This window comes from Drosophila albomicans, chromosome 2R, assembly GCF_009650485.2.
Source record: "Drosophila albomicans strain 15112-1751.03 chromosome 2R, ASM965048v2, whole genome shotgun sequence".
In the NCBI taxonomy this organism is placed as follows: domain Eukaryota; kingdom Metazoa; phylum Arthropoda; class Insecta; order Diptera; family Drosophilidae; genus Drosophila; species Drosophila albomicans.
The window spans coordinates 14,683,389-14,697,089 of record NC_047631.2 but is presented as its reverse complement, the minus strand read 5'-3'; the positions used below and the strand labels follow the sequence as shown (position 1 = coordinate 14,697,089).

Sequence of the window (13,701 nt, the reverse complement as noted above, 5' to 3'; positions counted from 1 at the left end):
AAATTGCCACAGTGGTTTCATTTCATATAGTTTTTCACAAAAGGTGTCTTTTATTTATACATCAAGATGTTTTTTTATACAAGTCTACAATACTCGTAAATGCACATAAGTTATATCGTATATATGTATATATATATATTGATTTATAAAATTAACACATGTGTAACGTGTGTTCAAAATGTGTCAGATACTTCAGGATAATCATTCACAGTCTTTGCTTTCCATATGCTTTAAATAAACAACAATAACCAGAGCACATATTAATTTCATTTCCAATGCTTAACAAAGTTATGTCGTATTTACAATTCTCGCACCAATTAAGATTATTAATTAATTAACATGTTTTATGGCAACAAGAAACCAACAAAATTTGAGATACAAAATCTAATGTTTCAATTCGGTAGATATAACAAAAGTCTTTTTCTTTGTGAGTATCTATGCCATTTGACCATACGAAGTGTGCATTGTGTAATTACGACGACGATAGTAGACCATTAGGCCATAGCTAATACACAACAGCGCAGCTATGATTCCAATGAGCATGGCTGCGAAAAGATAAGATTTATCAATATCAGTGTTAATAAAAATAGACATTATAATTTACCTGTCGCCGCACCTAAGTTAGCTTCTTCGTAAGTCATGGTCAAAGTTGAGCGCTGGCATTCTGTATCCCAGTCCACGGGCAGCACATCCTCGTACAGTTGAAAGAGTTTCTCTAGTGGACAGGATACACCACAGCCAGGTATATCCATTGGCAGCGGCTCCGCTGTGGTGTTCTTATAGAACAACGACACCAACGGCTTATTCTGATCGTCGACACGCAGCTCAAACATTATGCAAGCTGTGTATGGTGGACTATGCAGCTGTTAAAATACAGAACCAATGAATCACAACAATTACAAATAGTACAAAGCACATACCTGAAACAGATTGAGAGTATTCAACAAGTTGGCAATGGTTGTGTCATGTGCACTATACACAAATACTGTACGATCCGGATGCAGTTGTTTCTCAATCTTCTTGTTGAATCGCGTGAGTATGTCTTTAAGTAATGGGCCAGTCTTGAGACGTGCCAGTTGGCGGGTGTAAGTATTGATAGAGAATGCAAAATTCGACACATACGTCAAGTCAGCGCCGCCGTAAACCTTTTGTGTCCACACTGGCAGCGTTTTGTTGTACAATTGCTCGATAAACAATGTGTTATTAAGATATTGTGCCTCCATAAAGGTTTTTACAGGACGACCACTATTTTGGCTTAAGTAAAAAAAGAGATCTTTAAAGCGTTCCAGCTTCGCCTTAAACTCCGCAGACTCTTGTAGAATAGACAAATAATAATCAAATGCAGGGCAGTCTGCCTTGGCACCGATAATCTAAAAGAAAGGTAGCTATTAGTCTTGAACTTTATGGAACACTCAAAATTTGCATTAATATTAATTGGATTTTTAGGATAATTTCCCAAAACAATAAATTGGCAGTATAATGTGCTTAACTGATAAAAATAAATGAAGCCATGCGCATTTCGAATAACTGCATAAATCTGATTGCAATATTTTTTACACAAGTTAAGTGCGCTCTCAAGAACTTAGAATTTGTATTTAAATAAATAACGTATATAAGATAACTGCTTATGTCAAAGAAGTTAAATCATTTAAGGGTTATAAACTGTACTACCAAACTGTAGAACTTCACAAACATGTTCAAAACTAGTTTAAAACTACCAAATTGTTTTCATAAGTTAACCTTGGCATTTAAGTTAATTGCATTTTTATGATAATTGCCAAAGAATTTAAGCCATATTAAGTGAAACTAAAGAATCAAAAGTACACATACCGCATCGTATTGTTCAGGCATCGTGTGAACAGGAATCGGTTGCCATTTGATTTGATCATTCCACACATCCTCACCCACAGGTTCGTATAATCCAGCCAGATTGGATTGGGCACTCATCAGTGTGCGGTCCACATCTGTGGACTGTATGTAGATTTGATCTACGTCAAATCTTGTGCTCAACAGCGAATTATAACGTTTCCTAAGCCATTTCCCTAATTCATAATGTTGTTGCTTGCCACGCTAATAATAATGAGGTAAATTTAGTCATAACTATCCGTAAATTATGAATACATAAATACAAAAACTTACATTAGTCAACTGTCCCCAGCCCGTTGGCCAATACTTGCGGTTTTTCCAGGGATCCGTTGGATATGGATCGAGTGGCATTCGATCGCCATGTCGAAAAATCTGCAATTCAAAATTCAATGATGAACCATATGGTATAAAGTATTTTTAGGGTACAAAAAAGCGGGACTCTTACCACATGCGCAAACTTCAGTTCACCTGGCAACGTGGCTGGAACACCTTCAACATCTTCGCTACGAGATTCCAGAGACGCATTACCACATCCAAGTAATGAACATATGCAGAGAAAGACGATTGCCTTGACCGAGTAGCTGGTTTGGTAATACACCATCTTGAACAAAGAAAAAAACCGCCAACGAGGTAAACTGTTATTCTTAATTAAATTCAACCTCACACAATAATTGAGTATGTGTCATGCACAATTGCGCGCTTACCGTCAACGTCGAGTAATGGAGACCTTATCGTGCACTAGCTATCTTTTAAATAACATGCATTACTATCCAATTTGATTTAAGCAATTGTTGCCATTGTGTGTTGCGATTTCACAGCAGAGTGACCAACGTGACCGTTATTTGTATTTCAAAAAATACCAAATCTTCACCGAATGTTTTGGTATTTTTGACCAGCAGTTCAATTTACTGCTATACGGTATAAAAAGGTTATTTTCAAAATATTTTAATATTAGAGTTTATATTTTTATTTTGTCGATCGTAAGTCAATGGCCATTGAGTAAGAACATGTCTTACTATGTGCTCGTTTTTATTTTTTTTTTCTAATTAAAATTTCTATATGCAATTGTTGAATCATTCTTAATTTCAATTAACAAACATACTGTTGATTGTTTTTTGTTAAATTGTAACGCGTTTGGGATTGGTTTCGAACTGTAGACTTAACTTAAGAATTATTGGAAAACGAAATTCGGCTATGGGGGTTATTGTTTTTGTTTAGTAATCCACTCTGATTACATTTGCGTCTGGTATTTGATATCTAAAATCTTCTATTACCACCTCCCATATTCAGTGCAGCTCTAGGGGGTCCATTAAACCTGTATTAATAAAATAAACTTATTAAACTATATTGTGGAATATAATTTATGATAACATACCTATTTCTGCCAGGAACACTGCCGCCCTGACTACCAAGCGGTGGGAAGTCCGATTGATATGAATTTGGTGCATTATTATGCTGCTGATTATGGTGACCATTTGTAGGTCCGTGTTTATTAAAGTTTCCGCTCTGACTGCTGTTTTGTCCACTGCCACCACGTCGCGCATTAAAGCCACCACGACCAGCAAATCCGCCACGATTCGTACTAAAACCGCCTCGTCCAGGTTGCGTGCTTCCACTTGAATATATGAAACTTTTAGTGATGCATTTCTATATAAATGATATTTATAAACTACCTATTCATGCCCAGATTGTTGCGCTGACGCTGGAACATTCCGTTGTCGGCACTGTTCCCACTTGGCAGAGGCCCATTACCAAATCTTCCTTGCTTGTTGGCGCTGCCAAATGACATTTGCTGCTGCTGCTGTTGATGATGATGATCGACAGCGGGCAACGCAAATCCTCGTCGATCTTGCCCAATATTTTTCGCTGCTCCAAAGCCACCGCCACGATGTCCACCATGTGACCCATTGTGGAAATCATTGTAGCCGCCACTTTGATTGAATTTGTTTTTGTTAAACGCTTGCTGTGGCGGTGCGTCAGTGCTTTGGTTCTGTTTGCTATAGGGTGCATTGCGTTGCTGTCTGAAACTCCCCTCGTTTCTCATGGGTCCAAAATGACTGTCGTTTGAATTTGATGTCCGATTATTGCCTCTTCCACCTCCAGCTCCTCCTCTGAAGCTATTGCCACTCATGTGACCACCACGATTGAAGCTGCCACCTAAAAATTAAATATTATAAAGCGTCTTAATACCTACAATATTTGTTAATTATTTTACCTTGCATAGGCCTTCGATTAGCAGCTCGTACCCCTTCACTGCCGCCTCCTCCAGCTGCCCCGCCTCCGCCACCACCACCTCGTCTGTCTTTTGGTCTTCCGGGCTCCACGACTATAGCCTGTCCTTTGAATTCAATACCATTGAGTGCAGCAATGGCGGCCTCAGCCATTTCAACGGTCTCCAGGTGAACAAATCCACAGCGATTCATAATATCGCACTCGACTACAACTCCATAGCTGGTGAATAAATGCCGAAGCTCCTCGGGTTTGCAGCCAGGCGGCAGGCTGCCCACGAAGACTTTGGCGGTCTGAGAAATGCGGCACAGAAACGAGGGTTAGTCATTTAAACGCTCCATGCAGCACCTCAAATATACTTACAGACATGAAAGCACCTTTAATGTTTTGAATTTTCAATTTTTCTTTATTTTTATATTTATTTTCGTGTTTTCTTCTTCCTCTTTCCACATCGCCCAGCCAGACTAACACTTAACAGTTGCTGGTGCTGTTATTTAACAGCAATGCCAGGGATTGTTTAAATTTAACATTATAATTTTTAGCATGTCAATTCACATACAAAATGACAATTAGCTACAAATATTTGTTAATTTACATATATAACTGAAAAATATAATAATATTGAAACGCTAAAATTACACTATCAGCTGTTTTCATCAACGATAGCAGTATCTATGTTAGGCTGCAATCAAAGAATTATCGATAATTAGTTAAATTGCGGTGAAAACAATTTAAAAAGTTATCGAATATTGTAGTTGTTTGCTTGTTTGTGTTTTTTTTATAAATATTTTTAAGCAATGTGGGCGCCAAGTAATGAAGAAACTTATTTTGCAAGCATGGATGCCACCAAAAACGTTGTACACATAATGCCCTGTGTGGAGATGATGGTCACCTTTAGCGGGGAGCGAGGAGAAGCGTTGCGCTTGAAAAAAGCTTGTGTACTGTACGCTGAAAGAATTGACTTCAAGGAGCTGATCGTAAGTAGGGCTTTATAACAATAAACTGGAATTAAAATTGACTGTTTGTTTGCTTAGCAACTGCGATTAACTGAAAAATGCGATCAGCGACGTATGTATATAACCACCGTCGACAACGCATCCTTTCACATACTAAAACAGGATCAATCATTGAATGTCACCTTCGCGGGCTTCATGGAAAATGTGATACGCATGTTAAAGGACTGCCAGGCTGGTAAACTGGAGCTCTGCCTCTCCCAACGCAACGATGCAGCTTCAGGCGTCGATCAATCCAATCAGGACTATCTGTTGCAGTTCGTCGAGATTAGATCGTTTAAAAATCTGGTGCATCTAAGCCTGCCTTGCCGTGTGGCACCATTGAACACAGTGCTCTTCTACATCAACAACATGCTTGAGGTGGCACACAAGCAGTCCTACAAGCTGGAGCAGAACACGCAGCAACTACAAATGGAATTGCAATCACAACAAGCACACATCGATCAACTCAGTTCGGACAACGCAAAATTACGTGAAGCGCTGCTGGAGAACACACGGCAGTTGGGAGAGAAGCACTCTACAGAAATGCAGCAAATGCATGACAAAGCTGCAACATCTAAAGGAGCAGCACAACAATGAAGCCGAGCGGAGTCGGCGTACAATTGCGGGACTTCAAGCGCAATTGGACAGAGCGATACAGCAAAAGGGAGATGTAAAGGCGGCGCACGAGCAAGCGGAGCAACGTAATCAAAGTCTCAACGAAGAGCTGGCGTGCTGCAAGACACGAATCTCAACCCTGAAAGAGCAAAACGATAAACTGCATACTGAGCTGACGGCGGCCAAGAAGCAAGAGCGCAAGCTAGAGTACAAAATCGAGGACTTGAAACAGCATACAAGTGAGCTACAGGAGCACATACAAAAGGGTCATAAAGAAAAGGTATATACGTACCTAATGAACATTATACATAGTACCAATTTTATTCACAATTTCAGGCAAACATTGCCGCCGAATTGGAAGCTGAGAAGAAAATCAATCACACCAAACGACAAGCTCTGGAAATGGCCTCCAATGAAATCTCGAAAGCGAATCAAATCATTCTAAAGCAAGGCCAAGAAATGCTCAGTCAGAAAAAGACCATCGCTTGGCGCACCGAGGTAGCGTTGCAACAGGAAAAAGCTATTAAAGAGAAGGATAAACTGCTGTGTCTACGTGAAAACGAGCTTGAGCATGAGCGTCAAACTTTGCAACAGCTGCGACAAGAAATTCCACAACAGCTGCAATCAATGCGACACTTTGCCGATGGCCTGGAACAAAAATACACCAATCGTAAGCTAGCATTAAAACTATACATTACAACATTCTTCACAAACGAATATTTTTTTTTTAGAAATTGAATCGCTCAAGCAACACTTGACAGCAGCGCGTGGCAAGGAAAATCAAGGCCACAGATCCAATCGCAAATAGTTAAGGAAGTTTTTTATAGAAGAATTGTTGTGTGTTTGTTAATTGTATTATATCTATAATTAAAATTTAAGTTATTCATAATCTTCATCTGCATTTTTGCCCGTTTTGTACTTGAGCCGTTGCCACATTGACTGCTTGGCTTATGTCCTCAAACTGATTCATTTTCAGGCGCTCGCGTATCAGTTCGGCAATGGCTTTCTGTGTGCGTCGCTCCAAACGTTCCAGTTTCTTGCTGACATCACGCTTCAAATCCCAGTCGGGCTTGCGTGGAGCCAAATTTGTTATGTCAATCTCATCAATGACCATTGGCTGCTCCAGCAAATTAAGCTGTGACTGCACAGCCGTCTCAATATTGCCCGTGGGCTCTTGTGGTAAAATTTCACCCGTTGTGTTTTCATTTTGTGGTTTATAACTACGAAAAACTGGCCTAGAATCGAAAAGGGAAAAAACAAAACGTTTTGCATCTCATCACTCAGAACGTAAACAAACTGTACTCACTTTGGCAATTTGTTGTCTGCTGAGTCTGCGGCACCAGAATTTTTCGCTAAAGCCTGTTCACGCAGCTTTTGCAAACGTTCTTTGCGCTTTAGCGACTCTTCGGTAAGTTTCCCCAAGTTGCTAGTTTCGTTGCTGGCCATTGCAATTAGGGATAATAAGAAACACAAATAAAAATAAACAAAACTTAGCTCGTGCGCTTACTGTGGCTAGTTATCGATAACTCTCAGCTCGATAAGCGATTGTGTTTAGCCAATAAGTCGAATGTTAATAAAGGCTTTCTTTTTAAAACGCCTAATCGACACTAAAGTCTATGATTGAAGCAACAACTAATTATTTATAGTTTGGTCTTAATAAATCTAATAGTCACTTATTTACTCTCTGTAAAATCTATTCGATAGCAAGTGTTTACGATTTGTCGATAAGCAGTAGGTGAGATACATAGCAGTTAACGAGTTGGCAGTTCGCGTTCATGGCATGAGAGTGAGAGGGGAAAACAACGCAACTTTTTGCTGTATTATTTAAAGAAAAGAAAACAAAAACATTAAAGTTAATTTGATCATTACAACAATTAAAACAACGTAGACACAAACAACGCACTTCTTCAACGCAAGCAAAAGCAATCGCCGCTCAATTTGCCAGCCATAATAATGTAGCAGCTGCTTCTAGCAAACTGTTTTTCTGCTGTTGTTGTTCCTGCTGTTGTGGTTGTGGAGTAAGGTAAAATTATATTAGACTGGCCAAGAAAACAAGGCGCGCTAGGTTTGCTGTCTATTAAAAACCTCCCAGTGTATTTTTGTGTGTATTGTGCTAATTTTCGTTTCGTTTCTTTCGCTGTCGATTAAAAAGGGAGCCCGCTGTTGCTGCCAACGGACGATCGACAACTAACTGCAATAGAACATTTAATTCCCCACGAAATTCAGCGCGCCTCGTTGAGCTCATTGTTCTGTGACTGTGACATCGTTTTGCCCCGGCATTTTAGCCAGCAGCTGCGTAGCTAAGTAGCTAAAAATGGAGTGGACTAGGGAGAAGACATTGCTGCTGATCAACGAGTATAGACAGCGACGTGGACTGTGGGACATGACATGCGACGAGTATCGCAAGAAGGATGTTAAACAACGACTTTTGAACGAAGTTAGCGAAGTGCTTGGCGGCAACATCGCAATTCCTGAATTGGAGAAGAAATTTCACACATTACGCACACAATACCATCGTGAGATAAGTCGCATGAAACGCAAGGAACCCTACAATTCCAAGTGGTTTGGCTTCAAGAATCTCGTCTTTCTAAGCTCACCGTATGCGTGTCGCTCCACCAAAAGTCGCTTGAAAACCGAACTACAACTCCAAGAGAACCCCGCAATACAAAAGTACGTGTTAGGAGAGGTATCAACAACGGGAACCGCGGTTCCCGTAGAGAGCAGCAACACTATGAACGATGAATACATCATAACGCCGCGAAAATCGCACGCAAGCAGTCGAGCCCAGGAGTTAGAGAAGCTGATAGAGGAGACGACCAAAGATGTGGACGATATCGATGATGATGGTGAGCCCGGTGGCGGCGTTGAGGACGATGTCGACACAAAGCCCAAACTGAGCAAAGAGATCAGCGGCACATACGTGCACATCAATGAGGACGAGACCGAAGCACTCGAGACGCATCACCACCAACAGCAGCATCAACATCAACAGCAGCATCACCATCAACAACAACAGTCTATGTTGGAGCTGCATCACACGTCCAACACTGTGGAAGCGGTTAGTTTTCAGGCCAACGAAAGCGGGGAACTGCACTATCAATCAACGCCAACGGCTGCGACTGCCGGAGGTAATGGAAACGGCTCCGCGGCGGTGCATGTGATGCCCACACGTATCATTAAGATACAAAGACGCGATACGTCCAGCCAGGAGAACGGTTACTACGAGGAGCAGCCCACACAGCATCAGCTGCATGCGCCGCCGGCTAAACGCATCTATTTTGATCCCAATAGCAGTCACAGCACCACAATTCTATCCACATCCACACTAGCAGCGGCAGGCACTCAAAATGGCAACGCCAGCAATGTGTTGACGACAGCCGCATCCGGCGTAGCGGGCGGCACATTGCGTCTGCCGCGTGTTAATGCCATAGTCAATACGACGCTGTCACCGCCAAAGCCGGCCAGTTCTCCAATACCGCCTGCTGCTCAGGCTGGCTCAATTGTTAGCCAGCTGCGTGATGAGTTCTCCACGTACGGCGAATACGTGGCCAATGAGATGCGTGCCATCAACAACAGGGAGGTGCTGATCGCACTGAAGCACAAGATAAACACGGCCATATTCGAGGCAAATATGGCCGAGTTGCAGAAATGAAGAATGCCGGAAGAATTCACAATTGTTTTCGACATGCCGACTATTTAATATCCTGGCGGAGAGAAGACAACATATTGACAAATGTAAATTTTCGAAACTGTCTTTTTTAATACATTATTGATGTGTACACTCTGCTAGGCTATTAATATAATTAATAAACTCAAGTTTTTAGCGAGAATTTAGTCGTAAGTTTAATGTTCAATTTACCCTCCCCAGTAATTGTAAAGTTTTTGTTTTAACCTGTTTTTTAAATATGTAAATTTACATAGATTCACAACAAAAATATGTATGTATGTATCGATTTGATTCAATAAGCCAAATATAAAGTTTAGTAGAATCCAAATATAAAACATATTAAAACGTTTACTTATTAAGCAGGCCTAAAAATTTAAACTTCGTATTCAGATATTTTCCAAATTCTTGTGTAAAATGCGTAATAATCCAATTTGTGAAACCATAACAAATTTACCGATGAAATTCGACATTGAGAATCTTGCTGCCGAATTCAAGCCAAGAGACAAAAAGCAGAATGTCGAACAAACTAAATCACCCAGAGATTTTCTTAGTACACCCGATAATAATTGGGTCGTCTTGCCCATGTTTAAAAATCATTTGGACCACTTGAAGCCAATTATATCGTGTCGTACCAACAAATATATGCGTTGTCGCTATAGAAAATTTCTTAATAATGTGCCTGACAGCTATGTGAATATCACTGTTTACGGTAGCACCATCAGCAAGTGTGTCAACTGTGGTTTTTATTTAATTGATAGATTTTAATTAAATGCGTTTTTAGCCAACCATATCCAAGAAGAAAATCACTTACTGGACAATTTTATGGCGTGGACTTTAAATTAGCGCCTGTCCCCGCCTCGGCTGATCCACGTGGTGCCTTGGGAGGACGAACCGACAAAAAACATTAAACCAAGACAAACTGCATTTTAATTGAGCGCCAAGAGTGTTATCGTTATCGGACTACAACAAATATCGTACAGATACAGACTAGAAATCGACAGCAATTGGGCAACCCTAAAAGCACAAAAAGGGTAGCACGGGCATTTGGCAACACTGCTCGATCAATTGAGACGAAAAATGTTTACAAAATGCATTAATTGTTGTGGCTCAATAATTATTTACGTTTTATTCGCATGTCTGCTGGTCGAAAATTGTGGCAAGTAGCAAATTAGAGATACTAAATAGTACAGTGACAATAAATAATATGAATTTTTCATATATAGTTGCGTTGAAACGGACACTGCGCCACTACGAAGTTTTCCACAAAGATGATGTTGTGCACAGAATTGTCAAGCGAGGTGCTAAACAAAGTAGTAACCCCTACAACACGATTAAAGAGCTTGAATTCAAGACGCTGGGCAAGAATTTTCGTGTAATTCTGCATCCACATCGCGATGTGTTGCACAGCAAGTTCCGTGCCTACGCTGTGGATGCGGATGGCAATGAGACTGTAGTGCACTTGGGTAAGCTAAGCAAAGAGGGGAGAGTGTTGTCGTTCTATAACTCGAAAATACACAATTATTGCAGACCATGACAACTTTTATACGGGTCGCGTCTTTGGCAAACTGGAATCCTCAGTGCGCGCTCACATTGAGGATGGCACACTGACCATGTCCATTGAACTGCCCGAAGAAACTTACCACATTGAGCCTTCCTGGCGCCATTTGCCCACAGCGAAGAAACATACAATGGTAGCCTACAAAACTTCCGATGTTAAACTCAATCAACATGACGCACAAGGTATTGTGCCCAAGACTTGTGGGTATATTAAAGAGGGACGCGAATTAGAGAGCAATGATATTGATGACAACGCGGAGCATTTGGCCCGCGAGAAACGACAGGCGGATCAATATGAATATACTCCGACCAAAACGCGTTGTCCGCTGCTGTTGGTCGCCGACTATCGTTTCTTTCAGGAGATGGGCGGTGGCAACACCAAGACAACCATCAACTACTTAGTAAGCGAAGAGAATTTCAACCTCTTTGTATTGTAATTACAAATCTTGTATATTTGTAGATAAGCCTCATTGATCGCGTACACAAGATCTATAATGATACCGTGTGGCAGGATAGATCCGATCAGGAGGGCTTCAAAGGCATGGGATTTGTGATCAAAAAGATTGTGGTGCACTCGGAGCCAACCCGTTTGCGTGGCGGCGAAGCCCATTACAATATGATACGCGAGAAATGGGATGTGCGCAATCTGCTTGAGGTAAGTCTGGTATTAGGATAAGTTTATTAATAATTGAAAGTAGTGCTAAATCGCCTAACTACAACTGCTAATTTGTCTTGTCTCCCATACTGAAATTGCTGTAGGTCTTTTCACGGGAATACAGTCATAAAGACTTTTGTTTAGCTCATCTCTTTACCGACCTCAAGTTCGAAGGTGGCATTTTAGGCTTGGCTTACGTTGGGTCGCCACGCCGTAATTCTGTGGGTGGCATATGCACACCAGGTTGCTTATCCTCTTTAGCCCTAAACATACAAAATCATTATTATCATTTGGCTTAGCTTACCAATTTCGTTTGATTTGTAGCCCTCTTCATTTGGTTCATTTATTTCAGTTTTTTAGGAGTTTTATCTGGCATCAAAGTGCTATTAATTGTTTATCTAATGTAAATTGATTCTTAGGATCAATAAATATCATTATCATTTGTGATAAACCATTTGTGTTTCCTTAGCTTTGATTTGATTTGTATTCCATTTTGTGATTTCTATTCCGGTTCATCCATATATTATTATTTATGTTAAAAAGTACCTTAGGATTGATTTGATTTGTAGTTCTTTATTTTATTCAGATTTTTTAAGTAACCCTTTAGCATATCTAATATTCTTTACTCTTTACTCATTCCAACTTAAGAGTACTTCAAGAATGGCTACACGCTCTACTTGAACTCCGGCTTGAGCAGCTCTCGCAATCATTATGGACAGCGCGTCATTACACGCGAAGCTGACCTGGTAACTGCTCATGAGTTTGGACACAACTGGGGATCGGAACATGATCCCGACATACCTGAATGCTCACCCAGTGCCTCCCAAGGTGGCAGCTTCTTGATGTACACATATTCCGTTAGCGGCTATGATGTCAACAACAAGGTATGCACAGTAACAACAATATGCAATATTTGGCTAAATATTTCTTTTTTACCTAGAAATTTTCACCCTGTTCGCTGCGCTCCATACGCAAAGTGCTGCAGGCGAAGTCTGGACGCTGCTTCTCGGAGCCCGAGGAATCATTCTGTGGCAATCTGCGCGTCGAGGGCGACGAGCAATGCGATGCCGGTCTGCTGGGCACCGAGGACAATGATTCGTGTTGCGACAAGAACTGCAAGCTGCGACGCAATCAGGGCGCCATGTGCAGTGACAAGAACTCACCGTGCTGTCAGAACTGTCAGTTTATGCCAGCGGCGATGAAGTGTCGCGACGCTCAATATGCCACCTGTGAGCAGGAGGCACGTTGCACAGGCTCACATGCCGAGTGCCCCAAATCACCGGCCATGGCCGATGGCACCATATGCCAGGAGCGTGGCCAGTGTCGCAATGGCAAATGTGTGCCGTACTGTGAGACACAGGGATTGCAGAGTTGCATGTGCGACATCATTGCGGATGCCTGCAAACGCTGCTGTCGCATGAGCATAAATGAGACTTGCTTCCCCGTGGAGCCGCCAGATGTGCTACCCGATGGCACACCGTGCATCACGGGCTTTTGCAACAAGGGCGTCTGCGAGAAGACCATACAGGATGTGGTCGAGCGCTTTTGGGACATCATTGAAGAGATCAATGTAGCCAAGACACTACGTTTTCTCAAGGACAACATAGTCAGTAAGTATACGAAGTAAATTCTTTATTTGCTTATGTATTTAATGATTTTTATACTCCACCAGTGGCTGTGGTGATGGTGACTGCAGTATTTTGGATTCCTGTAAGCTGCGCCATCTCTTATTTCGATCGTAAGAAACTGCGCCATGAGATGAAACAAATTGAGTGGAGTCAGAAATTGGATCTCATACATCCCAGTGACGAGAGACGTCGTGTCATTCACATACGGTGCGTCAATTGATTATTGTTTAAAATGAGTTGATTACATATCAAATTACTAATTGCAGCGTTCCACGCCAGAAGATCTCGGTGGCGCGATCTTGTAATTAACATATAGAACGCTTGGTGGTCGCCGACATTGTTTTATCTTCCGTGAGCATTCTTCTCAAAACTGCCACAATTATTTTACATATATTAAGTATAACAAATTGACATACATAAAACATAATGAATAAAATTCCCAAATAATATAGCCACTACAGTAATGAATTCAATGTGTTGATCACAAAA

The 13,701-nt window shown here is 41.2% G+C and overlaps 7 protein-coding genes across 8 annotated transcripts; 4 read left to right on the top strand and 3 right to left on the bottom strand.

Annotated features, from left to right (window-relative positions):
- Positions 1-15: 15 nt before the first annotated feature.
- Positions 16-2,717, bottom strand: LOC117576593 (prostatic acid phosphatase). The gene is made up of 7 exons (XM_034261481.2): positions 2,571-2,717; positions 2,312-2,467; positions 2,140-2,238; positions 1,831-2,070; positions 921-1,370; positions 605-863; positions 16-545 (listed from the first exon to the last, which is right to left on the bottom strand). The coding sequence occupies exons 2-7, from the start codon at positions 2,465-2,467 to the stop codon at positions 436-438; spliced, it is 1,314 nt and encodes a 437-aa protein (XP_034117372.2). The 5' UTR covers positions 2,571-2,717; the 3' UTR covers positions 16-435.
- Positions 2,718-2,809: 92 nt separating this feature from the next.
- LOC117576594 (RNA-binding protein cabeza) lies at positions 2,810-4,611 on the bottom strand. The gene is made up of 5 exons (XM_034261483.2): positions 4,459-4,611; positions 4,082-4,388; positions 3,540-4,023; positions 3,242-3,481; positions 2,810-3,181 (listed from the first exon to the last, which is right to left on the bottom strand). The coding sequence occupies exons 1-5, from the start codon at positions 4,462-4,464 to the stop codon at positions 3,124-3,126; spliced, it is 1,095 nt and encodes a 364-aa protein (XP_034117374.2). The 5' UTR covers positions 4,465-4,611; the 3' UTR covers positions 2,810-3,123.
- Positions 4,612-4,722: 111 nt separating this feature from the next.
- Positions 4,723-6,579, top strand: LOC117576591 (spindle assembly abnormal protein 6 homolog). Its single transcript, XM_034261478.2, is given in 5 exon segments — positions 4,723-5,072; positions 5,130-5,651; positions 5,653-5,985; positions 6,042-6,375; positions 6,437-6,579. Coding segments are annotated over 5 exon segments (1,446 nt in total). The 5' UTR covers positions 4,723-4,892; the 3' UTR covers positions 6,514-6,579.
- An 8-nt stretch (positions 6,580-6,587) lies between these two features.
- LOC117576595 (coiled-coil domain-containing protein 12) lies at positions 6,588-7,302 on the bottom strand. Its single transcript, XM_034261484.2, has 2 exons — positions 7,012-7,302; positions 6,588-6,940 (listed from the first exon to the last, which is right to left on the bottom strand). Exons 1-2 carry the CDS (start codon positions 7,149-7,151, stop codon positions 6,598-6,600), a joined length of 483 nt encoding a protein of 160 aa, XP_034117375.2. The 5' UTR covers positions 7,152-7,302; the 3' UTR covers positions 6,588-6,597.
- Positions 7,303-7,435: 133 nt separating this feature from the next.
- On the top strand, positions 7,436-9,647 carry LOC117576592 (uncharacterized). Its single transcript, XM_034261479.2, has 2 exons — positions 7,436-7,728; positions 7,858-9,647. The coding sequence occupies exon 2, from the start codon at positions 8,020-8,022 to the stop codon at positions 9,355-9,357; it is 1,338 nt and encodes a 445-aa protein (XP_034117370.2). The 5' UTR covers positions 7,436-7,728; positions 7,858-8,019; the 3' UTR covers positions 9,358-9,647.
- A 72-nt stretch (positions 9,648-9,719) lies between these two features.
- LOC117576596 (uncharacterized) lies at positions 9,720-10,298 on the top strand. Its single transcript, XM_034261485.2, has 2 exons — positions 9,720-10,097; positions 10,154-10,298. Exons 1-2 carry the CDS (start codon positions 9,787-9,789, stop codon positions 10,278-10,280), a joined length of 438 nt encoding a protein of 145 aa, XP_034117376.2. The 5' UTR covers positions 9,720-9,786; the 3' UTR covers positions 10,281-10,298.
- Positions 10,299-10,384: 86 nt separating this feature from the next.
- On the top strand, positions 10,385-13,672 carry LOC117576589 (ADAM 17-like protease). Of its 2 annotated transcripts, XM_034261476.2 has the most exons (9): positions 10,385-10,528; positions 10,596-10,835; positions 10,900-11,330; positions 11,390-11,584; positions 11,689-11,827; positions 12,233-12,468; positions 12,525-13,194; positions 13,257-13,419; positions 13,479-13,672. In XM_034261476.2, exons 1-9 carry the CDS (start codon positions 10,450-10,452, stop codon positions 13,519-13,521), a joined length of 2,196 nt encoding a protein of 731 aa, XP_034117367.1. In that variant the 5' UTR covers positions 10,385-10,449; the 3' UTR covers positions 13,522-13,672. The 2 variants fall into 2 exon arrangements, with proteins under 2 accessions (XP_034117367.1, XP_034117368.1); XM_034261477.2 differs by lacking the exons at positions 11,689-11,827; positions 12,525-13,194; positions 13,257-13,419; positions 13,479-13,672 and having other exon boundaries at positions 12,233-12,401.
- Positions 13,673-13,701: the final 29 nt, after the last annotated feature.

Bases quoted from the DNA above. Each gene is read 5' to 3' on its own strand.
- LOC117576593 (XM_034261481.2), bottom strand. From the start codon at position 2,467: ATGGTGTATTACCAAACCAGCTACTCGGTCAAGGCAATCGTCTTTCTC. The intron at 2,239-2,311 runs GTAAGAGTCCCG...TTTGAATTGCAG, and splicing joins AACTGAAGTTTGCGCATGTG to ATTTTTCGACATGGCGATCG. The intron at 1,371-1,830 runs GTATGTGTACTT...CCTTTCTTTTAG, and splicing joins TGCCTGAACAATACGATGCG to ATTATCGGTGCCAAGGCAGA.
- LOC117576594 (XM_034261483.2), bottom strand. The intron at 3,482-3,539 runs GTAGTTTATAAA...CATATATTCAAG, and splicing joins AACAATCTGGGCATGAATAG to TGGAAGCACGCAACCTGGAC. The intron at 3,182-3,241 runs GTATGTTATCAT...TTATTAATACAG, and splicing joins AGTGTTCCTGGCAGAAATAG to GTTTAATGGACCCCCTAGAG.
- LOC117576595 (XM_034261484.2), bottom strand. From the start codon at position 7,151: ATGGCCAGCAACGAAACTAGCAACTTGGGGAAACTTACCGAAGAGTCG. The intron at 6,941-7,011 runs GTGAGTACAGTT...TTTCGATTCTAG, and splicing joins GCAGACAACAAATTGCCAAA to GCCAGTTTTTCGTAGTTATA.
- LOC117576592 (XM_034261479.2), top strand. From the start codon at position 8,020: ATGGAGTGGACTAGGGAGAAGACATTGCTGCTGATCAACGAGTATAGA.
- LOC117576596 (XM_034261485.2), top strand. From the start codon at position 9,787: ATGCGTAATAATCCAATTTGTGAAACCATAACAAATTTACCGATGAAA. The intron at 10,098-10,153 runs GTGTGTCAACTG...ATGCGTTTTTAG, and splicing joins TACGGTAGCACCATCAGCAA to CCAACCATATCCAAGAAGAA.
- LOC117576589 (XM_034261476.2), top strand. From the start codon at position 10,450: ATGTTTACAAAATGCATTAATTGTTGTGGCTCAATAATTATTTACGTT. The intron at 11,828-12,232 runs GTTGCTTATCCT...TTCCAACTTAAG, and splicing joins GGGTGGCATATGCACACCAG to AGTACTTCAAGAATGGCTAC. The intron at 12,469-12,524 runs GTATGCACAGTA...TTTTTTACCTAG, and splicing joins GCTATGATGTCAACAACAAG to AAATTTTCACCCTGTTCGCT.